Genomic DNA, 17850 nt, shown 5'->3' with positions numbered 1-17850 from the left:
TAATCTTCCACCAAATCTTGGGCCTCTGCCTGGTCGCCGTAGCTGAAGTTGCTTTGCCTTGCAGCACTGTTTCCACAGTGGTCACTCATTCATGGTAGTGATGTGGACTTACTGTGCACTCTGGGATAAAGAGCAGAACATATCAACTCTGACATGTCTGTGATGAAGCTGAACGTATGCTTACCTGAGGATGTCTACACAAAGTGCCAATTTTTAACTGGCCAGTGTTTCTGTGCTGCTCCAGCTGTTCTGCTATCAGTACTTCAGCTCAGTATTGGGAAGCTTCTGGGTTAAAAGCAGTTTCAGAACTAGTTTTTCTGAATTCACATGTGATTACCATGCAAGAGTCTTTACATAGAGGCAGCATGATCAGCTGTTCCACTCTCCGCTTCCCTTTTCATGCATGTGAGGAGTGGTGTGTTACGAGTCCCTGCCCTGCTCACCATGCAGACCTGGGCACTGCGGCAGGACATGGTGGGTTTGTGGTGGCAGCACGCTCTCATCAGCCCTCACTGGTGCTTGAGGATGGGGATTGTTTATCTATCTCTATAGATTTCTATATATATATATACACACAGAAAGATAACACAAAGCAGTTTAGGTAATACACTAACAATTAAATGGAAGAAAATGGATGTTTTTGTAGAAAGTTTTCTGTTTACTGATCTTAGATTTTGCACCTGTCCTACGAGGAAAAGAAGTAAAGTAAGTGTGGAAAGGTTAGTGGTATGTACAATGTAAGGTTAGAGCAGAATAGCATACCATACAATACTTTTTGGAATCTTTTTCTTTCTTTTGTGTGTGTGTGTGTGCATGTGTGAAACAAATGGCATCATTTTTTTTTTTTTTTAACATCGGAAACAGCTAATCAGTCTTTGCATCAGTTAAATTTCTGAATGTGCGAGTTCAAGGCCTACCATCAGAATTTTTATTAAATGTGTCACCTTGGGATGCAAATTCCAAATGTAAAGGAATGCCAGGATCAGCCAGAAGCATATCAGTATTGCTTTTGAGTACACGCTTAAAGTCCTAATAATGTTTTTACTCTCCTTATGGATTCCATTCTGTGAAAGCTCTAGGTAATCTTTTACATCTAAGGCTATGATAAGATTAAAATAGCACTTGCTGTAAAATATCAGAGTTTCTCCACTTAAACATTTTGTGTGAATGATGTTCTCCTATTTAAAAAAGGAAGTACTTTGATAGTTTCAAAGTATGCAATCATCTCTTCACAGATGATGTGTCAGTGCAATGTAGCACCTGAATTCTAATCTGTCCAGCGTTTGACCTGATGTACTGGATAATTCAGTCTCTCTAACACTTTGTTCTCTCTTATTGAGACTGCAAATATGGTGCTTAAAGCAGAGTTTGAAGAAGTACTTTGCCCACTCAAGGCTAAAATAACCATATCCATTTTCTACACAACTAGCATGGCTCCTGAATTGGTAAAACTACTCAACAAGAAAGCTGAAGCATTAACCAGAGGTTTTAATTTTACTAAGTCTGAATTTTCAGAGTTACAGAGTGGCTGAGGTTGGCAGGGCTCTCTGGAGGCCATCAGGACCAAGGCCTGCCCCAGCAGGGCCATCCAGCGCAGGCTGCTCTAAATGGTTCAATTATTTCATCTCTCCCAGATGCTTGCTCCAAAGTCAGACCCCCTTTATTGTGTTTGATTCTCTTCAGCTGTCCCTTAAACTTCAGGATTTAAATTTTAGCAAAAAAAAAAGTAAAAATGCTAAGCTGCAATATGGCAAGACATAGCTCGATCTTGGTTAATTATCTGCAGCACCAGTACCAAGACTTGACAGAAACTGTTTGGAAGTGGTTGTGCTGCAGGGATGATGTACTTCAGATAAAACTTTCTTCCCTGTGCAAAGGGAGGCATGGTTGCTGTAGAGTTTACTAGATTTCTGTTATCTACATGTATGACCCAAAGGACACATGTGGAACAAATATTATCCTTTTATTTTGTTTTCTATGGTATACTTACATCAACTTACATGAATATATGTAATTATTTTCCTTAAGATTTTTTTTTTTTTTTTTTTTTTTTTTTTTTACAGTGCAATTGTTCCACTGTAAATTTAAGCTCTGTGAAATGTAAGCATCCAAGTGTTGATTATTTGTATATTGCTCATCTGGCATTTGGAGGGAATTTCATTGACTATTTTAGACACCACTTTTAAGATGAGGTAAATTTCTCGTTTGGTCACCATGACTGTAAGGGAGTAACTACTATGACTAGTTCAAGCTTTGTGAAAACCATAAGTTAGGCAAACTCCATTCCTAAATTAAACTAATTAGATGCTCTTGTACCAAAATATTCTGTAGAATTGCAGTGAATTGTTGCAATGCAAACTAACTGTTCTTTTTTCCCTCTCTCCAAAGGTATCACTTCAATTTTTCCAAATTATTCAGCTCAAGGTCAAGAAACACTTGCTTTACAGAGAAGACACCACTGCTGAAGGTCTCCTCAGAGGACAATGGGTTGGTTACTTTCATTTTACTCAAAATACTTTTTTTTTTTTTTTTTTTCTCTTTTCTAAGTTCTCTTCTATTTAATTGTGCATGGTTCTTTCTTATATCCTGACAGCAAACCTGATGGGAAATAAAGTGAATGTCAGGGGTTGCAAGCAGAGAATTACTTTGGAGGAACTTGAGTGGAAAGAAGGGACTGTAAATGGGACAGGGAATGATGTAAGGTCTGAGGTCAGGGTGATTAGAAAGTCCTTAGGACAGGCAGCTGCTCTCATTTGCTTCATGTGATGTTACATCAGGTGCACTGCAAGATACAGCAGAGCTATGTGCCCAGTTCTGATGAGGATTTTACACACTAAATCCTGAAACATGTATGCCTGGTACTTCAAAATGCTGATTCTCTCAGGTACACCTGAAGCATCATGAGGTCTTTATCTTTGATCTGCTGTCTATCCAGCTGTATCACCAAGGGGAGCTCTGTACTGAATACATGTAAATCTATGTTTTTGTTTTTCCGTTGAAATACATCATAATGAAGCTAAGAATATGTAAGGTCAGTTACATATACTATCTGTTGAAATAAACCACTGTTTTGTTTTATTTATTTTTTTATTTACTGAAAATGCGTGACAGGTTGCTGTGCATGGCTATTCACAATCCAGATTTTACCACAGATGATGATTCATGGGACAACAGCTCTGCAGAATTTGAGCAAAGATTTCAACTGGGAAGTGAAATGACCAGTTTGTCTAGATCTGCTTCTTCTGAGAAATATGAAATCTTGGACAACCTTCATGCCAAGTTCAATTCATCAAAGATGAGGTCTGAATTCAAATCTTCAGTTACATATTTTTTGCATTTTTTTTTTCATTAGTTTTAGTTTTTAAGTATAGCTGGCTAGAAAATGTTTTATTTTCTGCAAATGAATAAAGTAACACTCCATATTTAGGCCATATTTTGCTATTGATAATTTATAAATAAACCCTGATGACATTGATTACAGCCTAATGATCAATAGCCGCTTGTTCTTAGAAGCATTAATCACAACTCCTATTCTAAATTTGAAATTAAATACTGTCTTTGCTTTTAACATTTTGAAAGCCATTTCATAAAAGCCCCTTTGTTGACTCCAGATTTATTTTTCAGTGTGCTTTTATGAAATATTTGTCTTTAATTAAAATATATATATATACATACACAGTTTTTTAGGTACTAACAATGATTTCTGGAGTCATGACAGTAGCTTTTCACAAATACACAATGCAAAATATAAACAAGAACTTTTTTTTTTTGTCTTTAGGTACATCTATATATTTCACTCTTTGATTACTCTCAAAGTAATCTTTTGCCTCATTTAGGCGACGATGACCTTGAATCTTTTAATGTATTAAAACATGTCAATATAGTAAGAGCTTAAATTCAAATTTTCTCAGGATATTTTCACCTGGGGTTGTAGCTAACAAACTCTTTAATCTCAGATACTAATTCTCTCTGTCTTTTCTGGAGTTTCAGCACTTTCACCTACTTTGGTTTGGACCCTGCTAATAGTGCTAAAGATTTGCATAGAGCCCAGTACTGCATGTCCTCATCATTGATCCATGGAGCTTTTTTGACAAGATGTCCATGCCTCTTTTCCCAATCTGTATGTTGTCTTAGCTCATCACTTCACAATTGTTTTCCTTCTTTCATTGTGCATATGGTACTGTGTGGAGTGCCACTCTCCTGCACCGCTGCTAAACAAATGGAGCAGGAGAATTTCAATGGCTGCAATTAGTGCAATATGAGCAGATGTGAAGAAGTTTGGCAGGCGTCTTTCTTCACGCTCACAGTAGCTTTCCCTGGTATTTCATGGAACAAAGGCATCGAGCGGGAGAGCAGAATCAATTGTTTCCAGTATAGCATACGTTTATAATCTGGAGAGTGGTGTATTTCTCTGGCAGAACTTCCTGTGAAATATTTTCATTGCTATAGTGCTGGTTGTACATATGGGGCCAGCTTCTTGGCTGTCGTAATTCAGCATAACTCTGCTGAGATAATAAATGGAGCTAAACTGCCTGACACCACATGCAGATCAGACTAAAAATCATTTGGTTTAGAACAGGGGGTGAAATCCTTCATAGATTTATACTTCATGCATTTCCAACTGAAGTCAAATAGGATTGCGCTGGAGGCATATATCAGCACAGAGTTTGGCATGCAGTTTGTGCTTGCATCACCATGCCAGATTAGCACTCTGGAAAGAGACAGATTGCAAAACACGGACGAGTCAAAGGCTCGTCGCTTCTCAACTGTAAGCTGTTAAAAGCACTGCTTCCTTAATACAAAATGCCATGAAAACAACCAGATGGGAGGAAAAGAGGCTTTAAAATTCTACATTTAATAAAATAACCATTTCCAAAAGCTTTTTTTTATTATATCTTGACAGCTCCTTGAGATGAGTTTCTGTTATTTGCAGACAAGTGTTTATAAATTTATGAAGTCTTAATTAATGCTTTTTGATTTCTCTTATGTTTTAAAATCTAGTTATTACTGTTTCTTGGTTCAACAGTAATTTGAATTTTTATTATTTGGAATGATAATTTGGAAGTGCAAACAGAAAATACTAAATACATTAAAATTAAACCAATCTGGACTGGGCTTTAGTAGTTCATAACATGATAAGTTCTCAAAAATACTGAAACAGCTGTGATGTGAAGATAGGGAGACTAGACAAGTAGGAGAGAGGCTACATGACAAAGCTAGTGCTAGGTATTTTCCATAAATCATACTCAAAAGAATACTAAAAGAATCATCAGCTGAAAGAATTATCAGAATTATGTGGGGTGCTGATAATGACTTTTGCTGTCATTCTTCTCTTTTCAGATCTTTATTATACTCTCTCCCACCCTACCTTGTTTTTTGTTAGAGCAGGGCTCTCTGGTGCTTCTGGAAGAAGCCACCTAGCTGGCTTCCTGTCTTCCTTTGCTTTCTCTGATGTTTCTCCTGTGCAAAGTTCGCATAAACTTGCTACCACTTCTTTTTTTTTTTTTTTTTTTTTTTTTTTTTTTGTAGGATGTTTTAGTCCCTTTGTACCAGTTTGACTGTGGCATCATATTTTAATCAGCTACCTTTTTTTTTTTTTTTTTTTTTTTTATAAACTCTAGAGGAAGGAATTTTTAGGAAAAAAGTTTTTTCAAAAAATGGGTCTCCGGTCACTCATATTACTTTCAGTCAATGAACTCAATTTAGGGACTTATATCCACTGTGATTAATAATTATTTCTGACTCCAGATTACTCCACTTTAATATTTTGTTCTATAGCATCTGTCAACAGAGCTATTTATTGCACTGTTCCCTTCTCAACTAATTATCCTAGTGACTTGAAATGTTTTTCTTCTTGTTTGTCATCAGGCTTAAATCAAACCTTGCATTTATCATTCTCTCAGAAAAGCAATGATTTAGCGTTTACTTTTGAAAAAATGTGATGAGAACATCAGTGGCTTCAATTAGTGAAGAGATGTAATAAGGGCAAATAACAAAAAGAGTTCTGTAAATTAAGACATCTGTGTAACATTCTGATGGGCAACAAGAAAATAATTAAAGAGTTGCCTCTTATGGTAAGATAAAAGAGCTGGTAATTTAACAGTGATAAATCTTAAGATTTCTTACTTGAGAGCATAATTTTTCAACATTTGAATTTAGAGTTATTCTTGCTTAACCCACTCCGTAGTAAGCTCTGACACTTCAGAAGATTTTATGGCATTGAATCTCCAGAACTGGGCATTCCCTCAAAAGGAACAGATGTGCTATGGAAAAAAAATTGAGTTTTGCTAGACGGTTTATGTAGAGATGCTCACACAGCATATTTGGTTTGAAGATATACTACTAAAACTGGGAGATTATTAAAGCTTGCTCTTGTCTTCAAACTATCTTTTCAGGATGCCTATTGGGCATCCTATGAATAACTTTCAGGATGCATATTGGAAGTCTGGTTTTGGGGAATTCGTTCATGACAGTACCCCTCTATGCAGCAATCTGTCATTTCTGCTCAGATGTGTCACCCTCCTGCAGTGGCTATGGTTTCCTTTGCAGCCCTGGGAGAGGTCAGGGAGAATTAAAGGTGCTTTGGGTCTCTTGGGAGCCATCAGTAGCAGCAGGGAAGTGGCTCCAGGTCCCAGCACCAGCTCATGCTGCAGCATTCACTTGGCTTTCCTGAAGGGTAAAACTTCCTTCCCATGCATTAAGAGCAGTCTGGTGGCAGAGTGGGGACAAAAAGCCCTTATAGTCACCAGGGCTTCCTAATCCTTTGCTGACCCTGTGTAGTTGTGTTCACACTCTGACATGGTGTGATATCACTTCTAAGTGCTCAACATGGTATTTCTGAAATGGCAGAACAATTAAGAATACTTTTTTTATTTTATTTTATTTTATTTTATTTTTAATAACCATACAGTAAATACATGTTTCTTACTTTTCAGGTGCTGTCTAAAATTCCTGAAAGTTTCAGGTCTTTTTATCTTTGTAGTTGTCTGCTCTGTAAGTATTGAATTGGCAATCCTTTCCCCCTCTTTCTATTAAATTTCTTACAATTAGTTTAAAACAAGTTGTGATATTTGGTCTTTGGTAATAAAAAAATGTATCAAGGGTGGGAGGAAGATGGCAAAAAAAAACCAAAACAACAAACACAAAAATGTTGTGCAGGTTCTTATGCCTAATCAGACAACTGCTCAGTGCACTAGCCGCCACCCTGGACAATGTAGTAGGGCAGGTAGCTGGGTTTGAGCAGTCAGTTTTAACTTAAATTTGTGTGTCCTCAGTGTTTCCTTCTTGAATTTAAGACGGGTCTTCAGATGTTGCTTAAAACTTGGGGAATGTTGGTAGGTTTTTCCTCTAGAAAAATGTGTATCTCCTCCTATAGCCCTTTGAGCAGCCATTCTCTCATGGAAGCCACTAAAATGTATAAAAAATTTTTGTGTCCTCTGCTTTTCTGAGTGGCTGCTGAAAAAGGGCAGCTGGGAGCAGTTCCCACCAGTGAGCACTAGCAGTCAATAAGAGTAGGCAGGAACTCCCCAGAATATGAGTGTTGAAAGGAAAATCTACAAAAATACAAGAGAAGATCTGTGCTCTCTAGGCAGACCAGAGACCCCAGCATGTCTTTAAAAAAACCTCTCCCATTCTCAGTTCTTTTTTTCTGACTTCTCTCTTTTTCACCACTCTGTTCTCCTTCCTTCTTCCTCTGGTTGACTTTGTCATTCTATGAGAAATGTTCTCTCCTTGGCTTTGTTTGCTGATATACTCCAGGCAAGATTTTGTTTTCCTGTCCTGTTCCCAGCACTTTTCAGTCTGTTTTCCTCTACTTCCCTCTCCCACTAGAGCTGTTCTTAGTCTTCATTGTACCTCCCTCTCCATGTAAATTCATCACCATTTTGGCTGTTAATTTCACCCATCCTGTGATGCTGTGAGACAGCTAGTTGAAGAGGTTAAGTTCCTTTGTCCTAAGAAACACTTGGATGGCATATATTGAACAAGTGCCTTTGACAGTAAGTATTATGTGTCCTTGATATGTGTCTCTGGGCCACTTATCAGCTGTGGGGGAAGCATACCTGAAAATATGGAAAGCAATCTTAAGATTTAATGTACTGTTTGAAAGAATCTTCTGTAAGTTTCTAAAACAAGCTTAACAGGTCTTTTTGAGTTTTTGTATTATTAATGTATATTTGATTTTTATCCTCATCCTAGGTTTTATTTGGCATTTATCCAGATCAAGGTATGTCCTGGCAGATGTTGGCTGTCTCGCCTCTGGAAAGCTTCTGTATCCTTCTTTCATTGAAGAAAACTGAACTGGTTTCATTGATAAAGTGTTTGAATGGCTGTTTTCCCGCTTATGCCCAGGAAGGATTTAGTGTCCTCAGAGCCTGGGCTGCACTTAGACTCATTACTTGATGCAAAGCACAGTCATGCTCCACATTTGAGCTATAATGTATAGCACCTGTCTGGGATGTCTTGTGGTTCCCATCCAGTTAAGTTCCATCTCTTTGTATGAAACCTGAGGTGTGTAAGTGGGACCTAGTGGGATCAAGCCCCAGAAAATAGCTCTGACCATGACTAGCACATGCCCCTGGCTGTAGCAACTGCTCTCCAGGCCACTTGCTCTGGATGCTGTCCATGCTCTCCATGCTGTCATCTGTAGCATGTAGGGTATAATGTACTTGGACCATGATGCTACTCAGTGAACTCCTTCAAAAGCAGCAAACTAGGTGATTCACAGACCTGTTTCCAGAACAGCTTAGCACAGGCATATGTTTAGTTTTGTGCATCTGTAGATATTTTTCAGTGGAGGTGTGGAATCTTTCTTTTCTTTTCTTTTCTTTTCTTTTCTTTTCTTTTCTTTTCTTTTCTTTTCTTTTCTTTTCTTTTCTTTTCTTTTCTTTTCTTTTCTTTTCTTTTCTTTTCTTTTCTTTTCTTTTCTTTTCTTTTCTTTTCTTTTCTTTTCTTTTCTTTTCTTTTTTCTTTTCTTTTCTTTTCTTTTCTTTTCTTTTCTTTTCTTTTCTTTTCTTTTCTTTTCTTTTCTTTTCTTTTCTTTTCTTTTCTTTTCTTTTCTTTTCTTTTCTTTTTTTTTTTTTTTTTTCCATGTAAAATTGCTCAATAGTGAATTTAAGTCCACAGATCTTCAACAAACTCTTCAAAAGAACAAGCAACAGAATAATCCAAAATAAAAATGATTCATTGCAGGTGAATGCAGACCTGAATGTCAAAGGTCTTTGAAGGATGAGCATTCAGTTAGTAAACAAACAAAAATCACATTTCTTATTCTCAGTATATTTCTAATTTTATCACTTTGGTCTACAATTTACTTGTTTATTATTTCACTAATGTTAGAAGATGATTCAAGCTACAGATATACTTTATGGGCTCCTGGGAAGTGTCTTGTTCTGAAAAAGTGTGATTATTACATTTTAAAAGAGTGATTTCTTCTGCTTAACTGGGCAGGTCTGTAGCTTTGAGCAGGGAAAGTCCACTTTAAATAGCTTTGATTTTTAGCATTCTCACTATTGCAAATAATGACACAATATTACATGACTGCTAGGGTAAATGAGGAAGAAAATGTCTTGAGGGCCATTTATAATTAGAAGTGGAGATTGTTTTTTGGAGGAGTGCAAGTGAATAGGACCAGTGGGACCAGTGACAACTTCAATGGTAAACTCCCATCAGTATCTTGTTCACACCGGTACTTTTTTCCTCTTTGAAACTGTTGTTGAAAGGTCCTATTTACATATGCATTTGGTCTTGAACAGCACCAGAGCTGTAATGACAGAGACTGCCAAATCAGGGTGCATTGGTGGCAAGTCTTTGAGTTCAAATTTTAGTCAGCTCTCAGAGCATAACTTGAGGATTAGATGTCTTTCCACAGATGTTGGGTTAGAACCATAGCTTCTGCATTGTGCCTGTTGATTCTGCAGCCAGTTATACTTTTTGCTTGTTTCAGGAAATGCTGTTGGGACTGGGATATGAAGACAAAAACAAGTATTCCCAGATTTCGCATTTTACCTGTCATGTCAGGATGCTCTAGCCAAGTAGCTGTCAGACAGAATACAGCATCCCCCTTCTTTACTTGACAAACCTGGAGCTGCATCTTCTTAGTTTGTGTCATATGTGTTGAAAACTGGATGTTCTGTCCTTGCATTCCTACCTGAGGTCAATGAGATAGGAGAAAATATGTGAGAAGAAAGCTATGCTTCATTTTCAAGGTGACACAGCAATTCAAGCAGAAGGGTCAAGGAGGAAGATTTCATTCCTAAATGAGGTTTTGAAAAGGCATGAGCAATTCTGAATGTCATCTCACCATTGCTGCTAGTCTTCATTTATGCAGATGTAAGCTCATGTGTTTGTCCTCCACTTGGTCACACAGTGAAGAAAGTTTTCACCTTTTTGGCTAGACTTGAGTAATGCTAACCATTCACACACAAATGTCAAATATGCGATTTATTCTGGCTGACAGACTGTAGTATTCTCAGTGGATACTGAGCACTACTCTCTGAACATCTACAAGAATTTCATGGTAGGCAGGCAGGTGTGTTGCAACTGTCCTTGTCACAAAACCCTCAGAGGTTATTATACAAGACTGCCTTGGGTGAGAAAGAAGTGTCCTAGCTCATATGATGCTAAATTATGCAAACGAACACTTTGCCTCTTGTAGCTCAGTTCTTAGAAAGCTGTTAAAAAGTGTCAAATTGGTACTAAGTGCCGTATACTCATTATGCTTTAAAAAAATAAAATCCTTAATTTCTATGCTTTTCCAGAAAAGCCCATGTAAATTGATTTCTGTTTTGAGTATGTACAGTCTCATGTATACAATGTCTGCATACACTAGAAAAATCTATGAAATCTAAAGCCAAAGATGGAAATATTTTTAAAATCAAACTGAGTAGTCCCTTTGGACTTCACAGAATCACAGAATTTTCTAGGTTGGAAGAGACCTCAAGGTCATCGAGTCCAACCTCCAACCTAACGCTAACAGCCCTCCACTAAACCATATCCCTAAGCTCTACATCTAAGCGTCTTTTGAAGACTTCCAGGGATGGTGACTCCACCACTTCCCTGGGCAGCCTGTTCCAATGCCTCACAACCCTTTCAGTGAAGAAGTTCTTCCTAACATCTAACCTAAAACTCCCCTGGCTCAACTTAAGCCCATTCCCCCTCGTCCTGTCACCAGGCACGTGGGAGAACAGGCCAACCCCCACCTCGCTACAGCCTCCCTTGAGGTACCTAAAAAGAGCGATAAGGTCACCCCTGAGCCTCCTCTTCTCCAGGCTGAACAAGCCCAGCTCCCTCAGCCGCTCCTTGTAGGACTTGTTCTCCAGGCCCCTCACCAGCTTTGTCGCCCTTCTCTGCACCCGCTCAAGCACCTCCATGTCCTTCTTGTAGCGAGGGGCCCAAAACTGAACACAGTACTCGAGGTGCGGCCTCACCAGAGCTGAGTACAGGGGGACAATCACCTCCCTAGCCCTGCTGGTCACGCTGTTCCTGATACAAGCCAGGATGCCGTTGGCCTTCTTGGCCACCTGAGCACACTGCTGGCTCATATCCAGCCGACAATCCACCATCACTCCCAGGTCCTTCTCTGCCTGGCAGCTTTCCAACCATTCCTCTCCCAGCCTGTAGCTCTGCTTGGGGTTATTGCGCCCCAGGTGCAGGACCCGGCACTTGGCCTTGTTGAACTTCATGCAGTTGACCTCAGCCCATTGGTGCAGCCTATCCAGATCCTCCTGCAGAGCTTTCCTACCCTCAAGCAGATCGACACACGCACCTAACTTGGTGTCATCTGCGAACTTACTGAGGGTGCACTCGATGCCCTCGTCCAAAATGACTTCATTCATTAGTGCCACTTATTTTTTTGTTTTGCTTTTTTTTTTTTGTTTTGTTTTGTTTTTTTCTTTTCCTGTCATGGCCATTAGATCTCAGACCTGGTGGGACTTTCAGTCTCTGGCTGTTGGGAGAGACTTGCTGGCATGGGGGTGACCTGCTTTTAATGTGATGTCTCTGTAGCCCTTTTCCATTGCTTTAGTTCCTTTTTGATGTTTCCGTAGTTTAATCTATTGCTTGGATTTACTCTATTTTTTTCCCCCTCACTGTCTTCTGTGTCTTTTCTAATAGCTCACTTGTATCGCCCTTTGCTTTGTCCATCCCCATGGATACAAACCTGACACGTAGCACTGAGGAGTGCTGGCTACAGTTTCTGAACACAGCAGCTTGCCTCCCCTGAATTAATAGAAGCTTTCTGAGTACTTAATATATTTTTTAATACTGGTTTCGCTATTGCCACCAGATCCAAGTTCAGTTGACTTAGTATAATTTTTCAAAGTAGTGGCAATATTGTTCCTTTTTGAAAACACTCGGAATTTATTTGCTTATAAATTCTAACAGTAAACTGTTTAATAGCAGAGAGAAGTAAGTTTAGTATAAAGCCAGGTTGAAAGACCCTCTTCTGCAGGAAGTAAGATTCAATACCTCTATTAATGTATATCTATGCAGCATTTTCAGACCTTTGCTGAAAGGCTGTATGTTAAATGGAACACATCAATGATTAATAAGATGATGTACCTTTGGAAAGTGGACATAAATAAAAATAGAAGAGATATTTCCTAGTTTAGTTACAGATACCTATTCTAACACATGAACGTATTTATTTTCTGTAACTCTTTTGCCATTCAAACTTTGAAGTAACCTCGGTACCTTAGCTGGTTGACCACAGAAAGAATGAGAACTATTCCCACAATTCTTTCCTAACCATGTAAGTTTTCAGTCTTAAGAATGTTCTGAAATGCTTACAATACTCTGTGTTTATTCCTTCACTTCTAAACTATTCTGCCCTGACCTAAGTAAAATTTTAAATATTTCTCAAACAGTAGGGAACAGACAGCTGGAGCAGAGCTGTGCATTAACCTGTAGAATTGAACAAGGCTTTATGAAATTAAAAAGTAATGGGGATTTGTGGATGTTACTGAGGAATTACGCAATCAAACTCTACCTGTCATTTAAAGAAGTGTCTGTCTCCCTAATGGACTGTCTTCTTTTCTTTCACTGCACCTGATACAATTATTGCTATTTCTTCACTTCTCAGTAGTAGAAACTTTGGCTTTTTACAAGAAAAGATAAATCTTCCAGTGCAGTACTGGGGTGATGGGTCTCACACCTACCTCTTAGAGTTGTGAATTTCCATCTTTACTCTGTCCCTGACAAGTATTTCATTTACAATCTTGTTTGCTTCCCTCTCAAGAACATCTGTACTTGTGCCAGTTACTGCTATAGGTGAGGGAAAGTTAGGTTAGTCTAGGTGCAGCAATTCCATTTTCCCTTTTCAGATTTCTTGTCAGAACTTACTTCGGGTCCAGCTATTGTGGACCTGAAAACTAATAATAACTGGAGAGAGGACTTTGAATTCTTTCTGAGTCTGCCCCCAAATTTTTCTTTTTTTTGAATGTATTTTAAATACTTTCAGTCCTGATCTAATTGTTTGCTTTATATGCTTGACATCTTCTCATTAAAAATTTTGGAGTGAGAACTGACACTTTGCAAGGTATATATTTCCACAGCACCTACAGTAGGGGTTCCTTACTCACTTGCTCCTGAAATATTATCACCACAAAACAAAAGTTAGAGAAAATACTCTCAAGTTGTGACTGAACATGTCTCTGGTCATCCGAAAAACTATAGATATCAAATTGACTAGTCAGTAGCTATTTCATCTGGCTTAGCTCTATTCTCAGTGGCTCTGAGCAATTTAAACATGCCCCATCCAGTGTTAAGATCTCAAATTCTCAAGTAGAAACTGTATCTCAGTAATATATTGAAATATATTACTGAAATATATATATGAAATATATTTCATAGGCTAGATTTCTTATTTTATTTGAATTCAGTGGAACCATTTAGAAAAATTCCACATATGGAAATTGATAGGAGAGGCTTTAGACAGAGAAGACGAAGATATGCTGACCTTAATATCAAATTCCTCTATTAGGTTGCATGAGTTTGAATGGTGGGTCAAATATATTAATCAAGTAGCAAGAAAAGGTCACTAGGTAAACTTGTAATCATGCCATGACCATTAATGACACTGAAAATCACCTTTTCTGCTCCTTGAACCAGAGGTATTTATAGAAAGAACAACTATGAGGCAAAGAGCATGTACAGAATTTATCAGACTTTCAACATCCATGGAAGTTAAAAAAAAAAAAAGGGTTCTTTTTCCAAGAAACATAATTTAAATGAATGAATGAATGAAACAGCTTCTCAAATCCCTTTGATTCTTTTTTCTCTTTGAATTTATTTTGTTTGTTACTTTAGCCCTCTACTGTCAGACACTCCTTGGTAATTTTTTCCTTGCAGAACACATTTAAAAATGGTTTAAGTTTGTTGTTGCTCTTGGAAACAAACTAAGCATTTTGACCCACAGGCAGTGTTCAAGCTGCTAAGTAGATGGATGAAGATGAGGACCACGTACAGTGGCAGGCAAAGAAGCAGAATATCAAAGTATGGTTGAGAAAATGTTATGAAAAATAGTTTATTAAGAACTCATAAAACTTCTGAAGAGTTATGGAGAATTCTTCAGATAGGGAAACCAACAGTTATAGAAGAACTTGTGTTTCTACATGCTACGTTTTGAAGGGATGATGTAAAAACACCCTAACTAGTTACAGCAATCTGCTTTACATCAAGAGAGAAAATTGAAAAATGCAGAAATAATCCCAGGGCAACATGTAAAAATGTAGTAAGGTCCAGGAGAAATGTCTTTTAAAACCAGCAAAACCAAAGAAACCAGCCTGAGCAATGTGGTCATAAATCAGAATCAATAGCATACATGTACATGCATATCAGAAACTTGGTGAAAAATAATCAATAGTTGTAATAATGTCAAGCTACATTTTACGGTAGACAGAGTAGGTGATACAAACAGATGTTAAAGAAGGTGTAAAGTCAGCCATCTGCATGCAAATATAAGAGAGAATCTCTGTCATTCATAGCTTTTTGGTTGGTTCAGTACATACTGAATAAATGGCTTGATGCAAGGTAACGCAGGGACTCTACTTAGGGTGTGACTCATCTCAGCTACACCTGAGTTAGTCATCCTGGGCTCTCTTTATAGTTTACAGAGGCAGCTGGTGCTTCTAATGAGTGATTCCTCTTAACTTAATGTGGTGGTCTAAATTAAGGCAATGAATTCCATCTCAAAAGCACTTTCTTTTCACTGATTTTAAGGGAATCAGAGTAACCAGCTGAGATGCAGATATCATCAGTACAGAAGTAGAAACTGTGGTGAATGAATTATAATTTAAATATTTAGCCACTGCATCCCGTTCTATCATGTTGTTTATGTAAGCTACAAAAAAGTAAAGTGACTTGAGGTGACTCTCACACTGTCTTCAATACCTTCTCTGAGCAGCTAGTCAGAAAACGAAGAATGGAAAAAAACAACTCTTGGTTTAGCTTTGAGCGATGCACCCAGGCTGGTGCCAGATGTAAATACAGAGAGCCACTGTGTAATGGTGCACAAAGCATATGCAAACCAAAATCCCTTGACAGGATAATTCACAGCAGTAATATAATTTCAAGAATGGAACTACAGAAAAATGAGGCAGCTTAGCTGAAGTGAAATAAAAAATAACAACTCCAGCTGTAAATCTTGTCAGGGACTTTTTTTTTTTTCTTTAAAGGCAAATGCTGCAAAAATGTTAAGAACAGAAAAAAAATACCAGCATGGTTAAATTGCAGAGTAAGAGGGGATGCTAGAAATAAAAAGATAGTTTTCCCAAAAGTTGAAGTCACATCTGAATGATTGAAATGGAGAAGAGATCACATTCTGGCAATTTAAGGGCAATATAAAACCAAGATAAGGCAGAACTATTCTGAGGAGCTGCCTGGTAAAAAAAAGTGCATTTTGACTTATCAAAACATGGCTGAAGTTTTCTCCCAGGTTAGTTTGATTCTACCTTTCATAAAGGCTGTGATCTGCTGCAGTCTAACAATGGAATTATGACAGAGTCTCTAAATATTTTTTTTGGAGAAAGATAACTTTGATGGGATTTCAGCTCTAAGTGCCTCATTGCAGATCAGTGAATGATGTTCAGTTCCACTTGCAATCAAAGGAGAACCTTTTTTTTTTTTTTTTTGGATAGTTTTATAAATGCACAGAAAGGAATGGAAAAAACATCTAAAGTATCCCCATCTTCACAGGAAAAGAAGGAAGGAAGAACTCTTCTTGGAAATAAAGTTTCATTTTTCCCCCTTTAATTTCAAGCATCCTTTATAATAGCTTCTGAATGTGTCATCTGAGTAATTACAGGATTTATTTTAAAAGTATTGCTTAAAAGGGAGCTGCCATAATTATATGCACCTGAAGCTTTTTGAGACATAAATTACTGGCTACACTTCTAATAAAAAGCAGACTGTCAAGAGGTGTCCCAAATCATTGGGTTAATGACTTCAGGTCAGCAGGCCTCTTAGAAAATATAATTAATGTCTCTAGCTAAAGGTATACATATAGTTCCAGTGGACACTAATATCATATATTAGGACACCAAAAAACTATGATGCCAAGTCACACTTAAAACCTTCAGAAAGGGAAGGAACTGTACTAATTTATATTTATGTTTGCTAAGGGCTGCACGTGTAAATTATCTTGACTGGAATTAGTTTCCAAGTTTGTTGCATCTGGGGTTATTTTCTGTGGTTTCCTATGCAATTTCTTTAAGCAAATAGATGTCTGGGGGTGACTGGGTGGGTCATTCTTGATGAACAGTGTGTGAACAGAGGTGGTTCAAGAGGTGGTTCAACTAAGCAGGATGAAATTTATATCACCTTGCAATGCACTGGCTGTTCAACTGCCACTAGATCTGCTAGGATTTTTTTTGGTTACAGAGTGTGAGAGGTATCTCTTGTCCAGGCAACAACTTTCTTTTAAAGATGAAAGAACTCTGCATAAGGTCTCAGGCTTTCCCCATCAGAGTGTAGGAAGAGCCTGGTCCTCTATAGATGGCATTACTGGGGCTCACTGGGAAGTGGGGCATAGCAATGCACTGGGTACCCTCTAACTATTCTGTGTTTATTAAAATTTTTGAGTTCTGTGGGTAATGGAAGCTCTTTCTGGAAAAATCCTTCTGGTAGTTAAACAGTCTTGTACATTTTTTTACGTTAGATTAATTTTTTTTGTAGTATATTAAATTAAATGTCAGAAGTTAAGGTTGTTAGGATACTCAAGCATGTGTCTGAGTTGCGTGATTTCAACAGGGCATATATGTGTAAAGTCAAGTGTCTTCTTTCTCATCATACCCATATATATCCATAAATATACACACGTATATTGATGATGCTTTTGCTCTCTACCTCATCACAGACAGCTGCAAAACAATTCCACTGTCTCTCTGTTGTAGTCTTTTTAAAGTCTGTGAGGGCTTTCAAAGCTCAGGTTTTCCTTTTTCCCCAGGCCTCCAGGGATAATTCTTTCTCATTCAAGCCAAAAACGAACTCCTAACAATACTGTCTAAATAGTCCTAGATGTACTGGATAAGTAATGCTAGGCTTTTTAATTTTTATTTTAATAAATAAATATATATATATTTAATGGATTTGTCTCTCACTGTTGGCTGATTTCTTAATTATATTAGACTAGGAATGTAGTTTGACCACACCTCATGTTATACCTGAGAAAGAAAAAGTAGAAAAGGAGCTGGAGGAGAAAGAGACCATGAGTATGCTGGCAGAAGCTTGAATATATGTTTTTAGATGTTAGCAAACTTGTGAATGAAGTTTTGACCAAAAAGCAAATTCTCCATCATGAATGGGGCATTGATTCTGATTTAGTTTCCCATGTGGTTGTAGCTTACACAGTGTTTT

At 37.8% G+C, this 17850-nt stretch overlaps 1 protein-coding gene across 2 annotated transcripts; it reads left to right on the top strand.

The window, feature by feature from the left end:
• Positions 1-2107: 2107 nt before the first annotated feature.
• On the top strand, positions 2108-10865 carry LOC311429541 (P protein-like). Of its 2 annotated transcripts, XM_084540629.1 has the most exons (6): positions 2108-2192; positions 2389-2487; positions 3112-3300; positions 6936-6993; positions 8197-8269; positions 9117-10865. In XM_084540629.1, exons 1-6 carry the CDS (start codon positions 2188-2190, stop codon positions 9161-9163), a joined length of 471 nt encoding a protein of 156 aa, XP_084396755.1. In that variant the 5' UTR covers positions 2108-2187; the 3' UTR covers positions 9164-10865. The 2 variants fall into 2 exon arrangements, with proteins under 2 accessions (XP_084396755.1, XP_084396754.1); XM_084540628.1 differs by lacking the exon at positions 9117-10865 and having other exon boundaries at positions 8197-8790.
• Positions 10866-17850: the final 6985 nt, after the last annotated feature.

Source organism: Aythya ferina (assembly GCF_964211825.1).
Source record: "Aythya ferina genome assembly, contig: HAP1_SCAFFOLD_1336, whole genome shotgun sequence".
In the NCBI taxonomy this organism is placed as follows: domain Eukaryota; kingdom Metazoa; phylum Chordata; class Aves; order Anseriformes; family Anatidae; genus Aythya; species Aythya ferina.
This window is presented reverse-complemented; position numbering and strand designations above follow the sequence as displayed.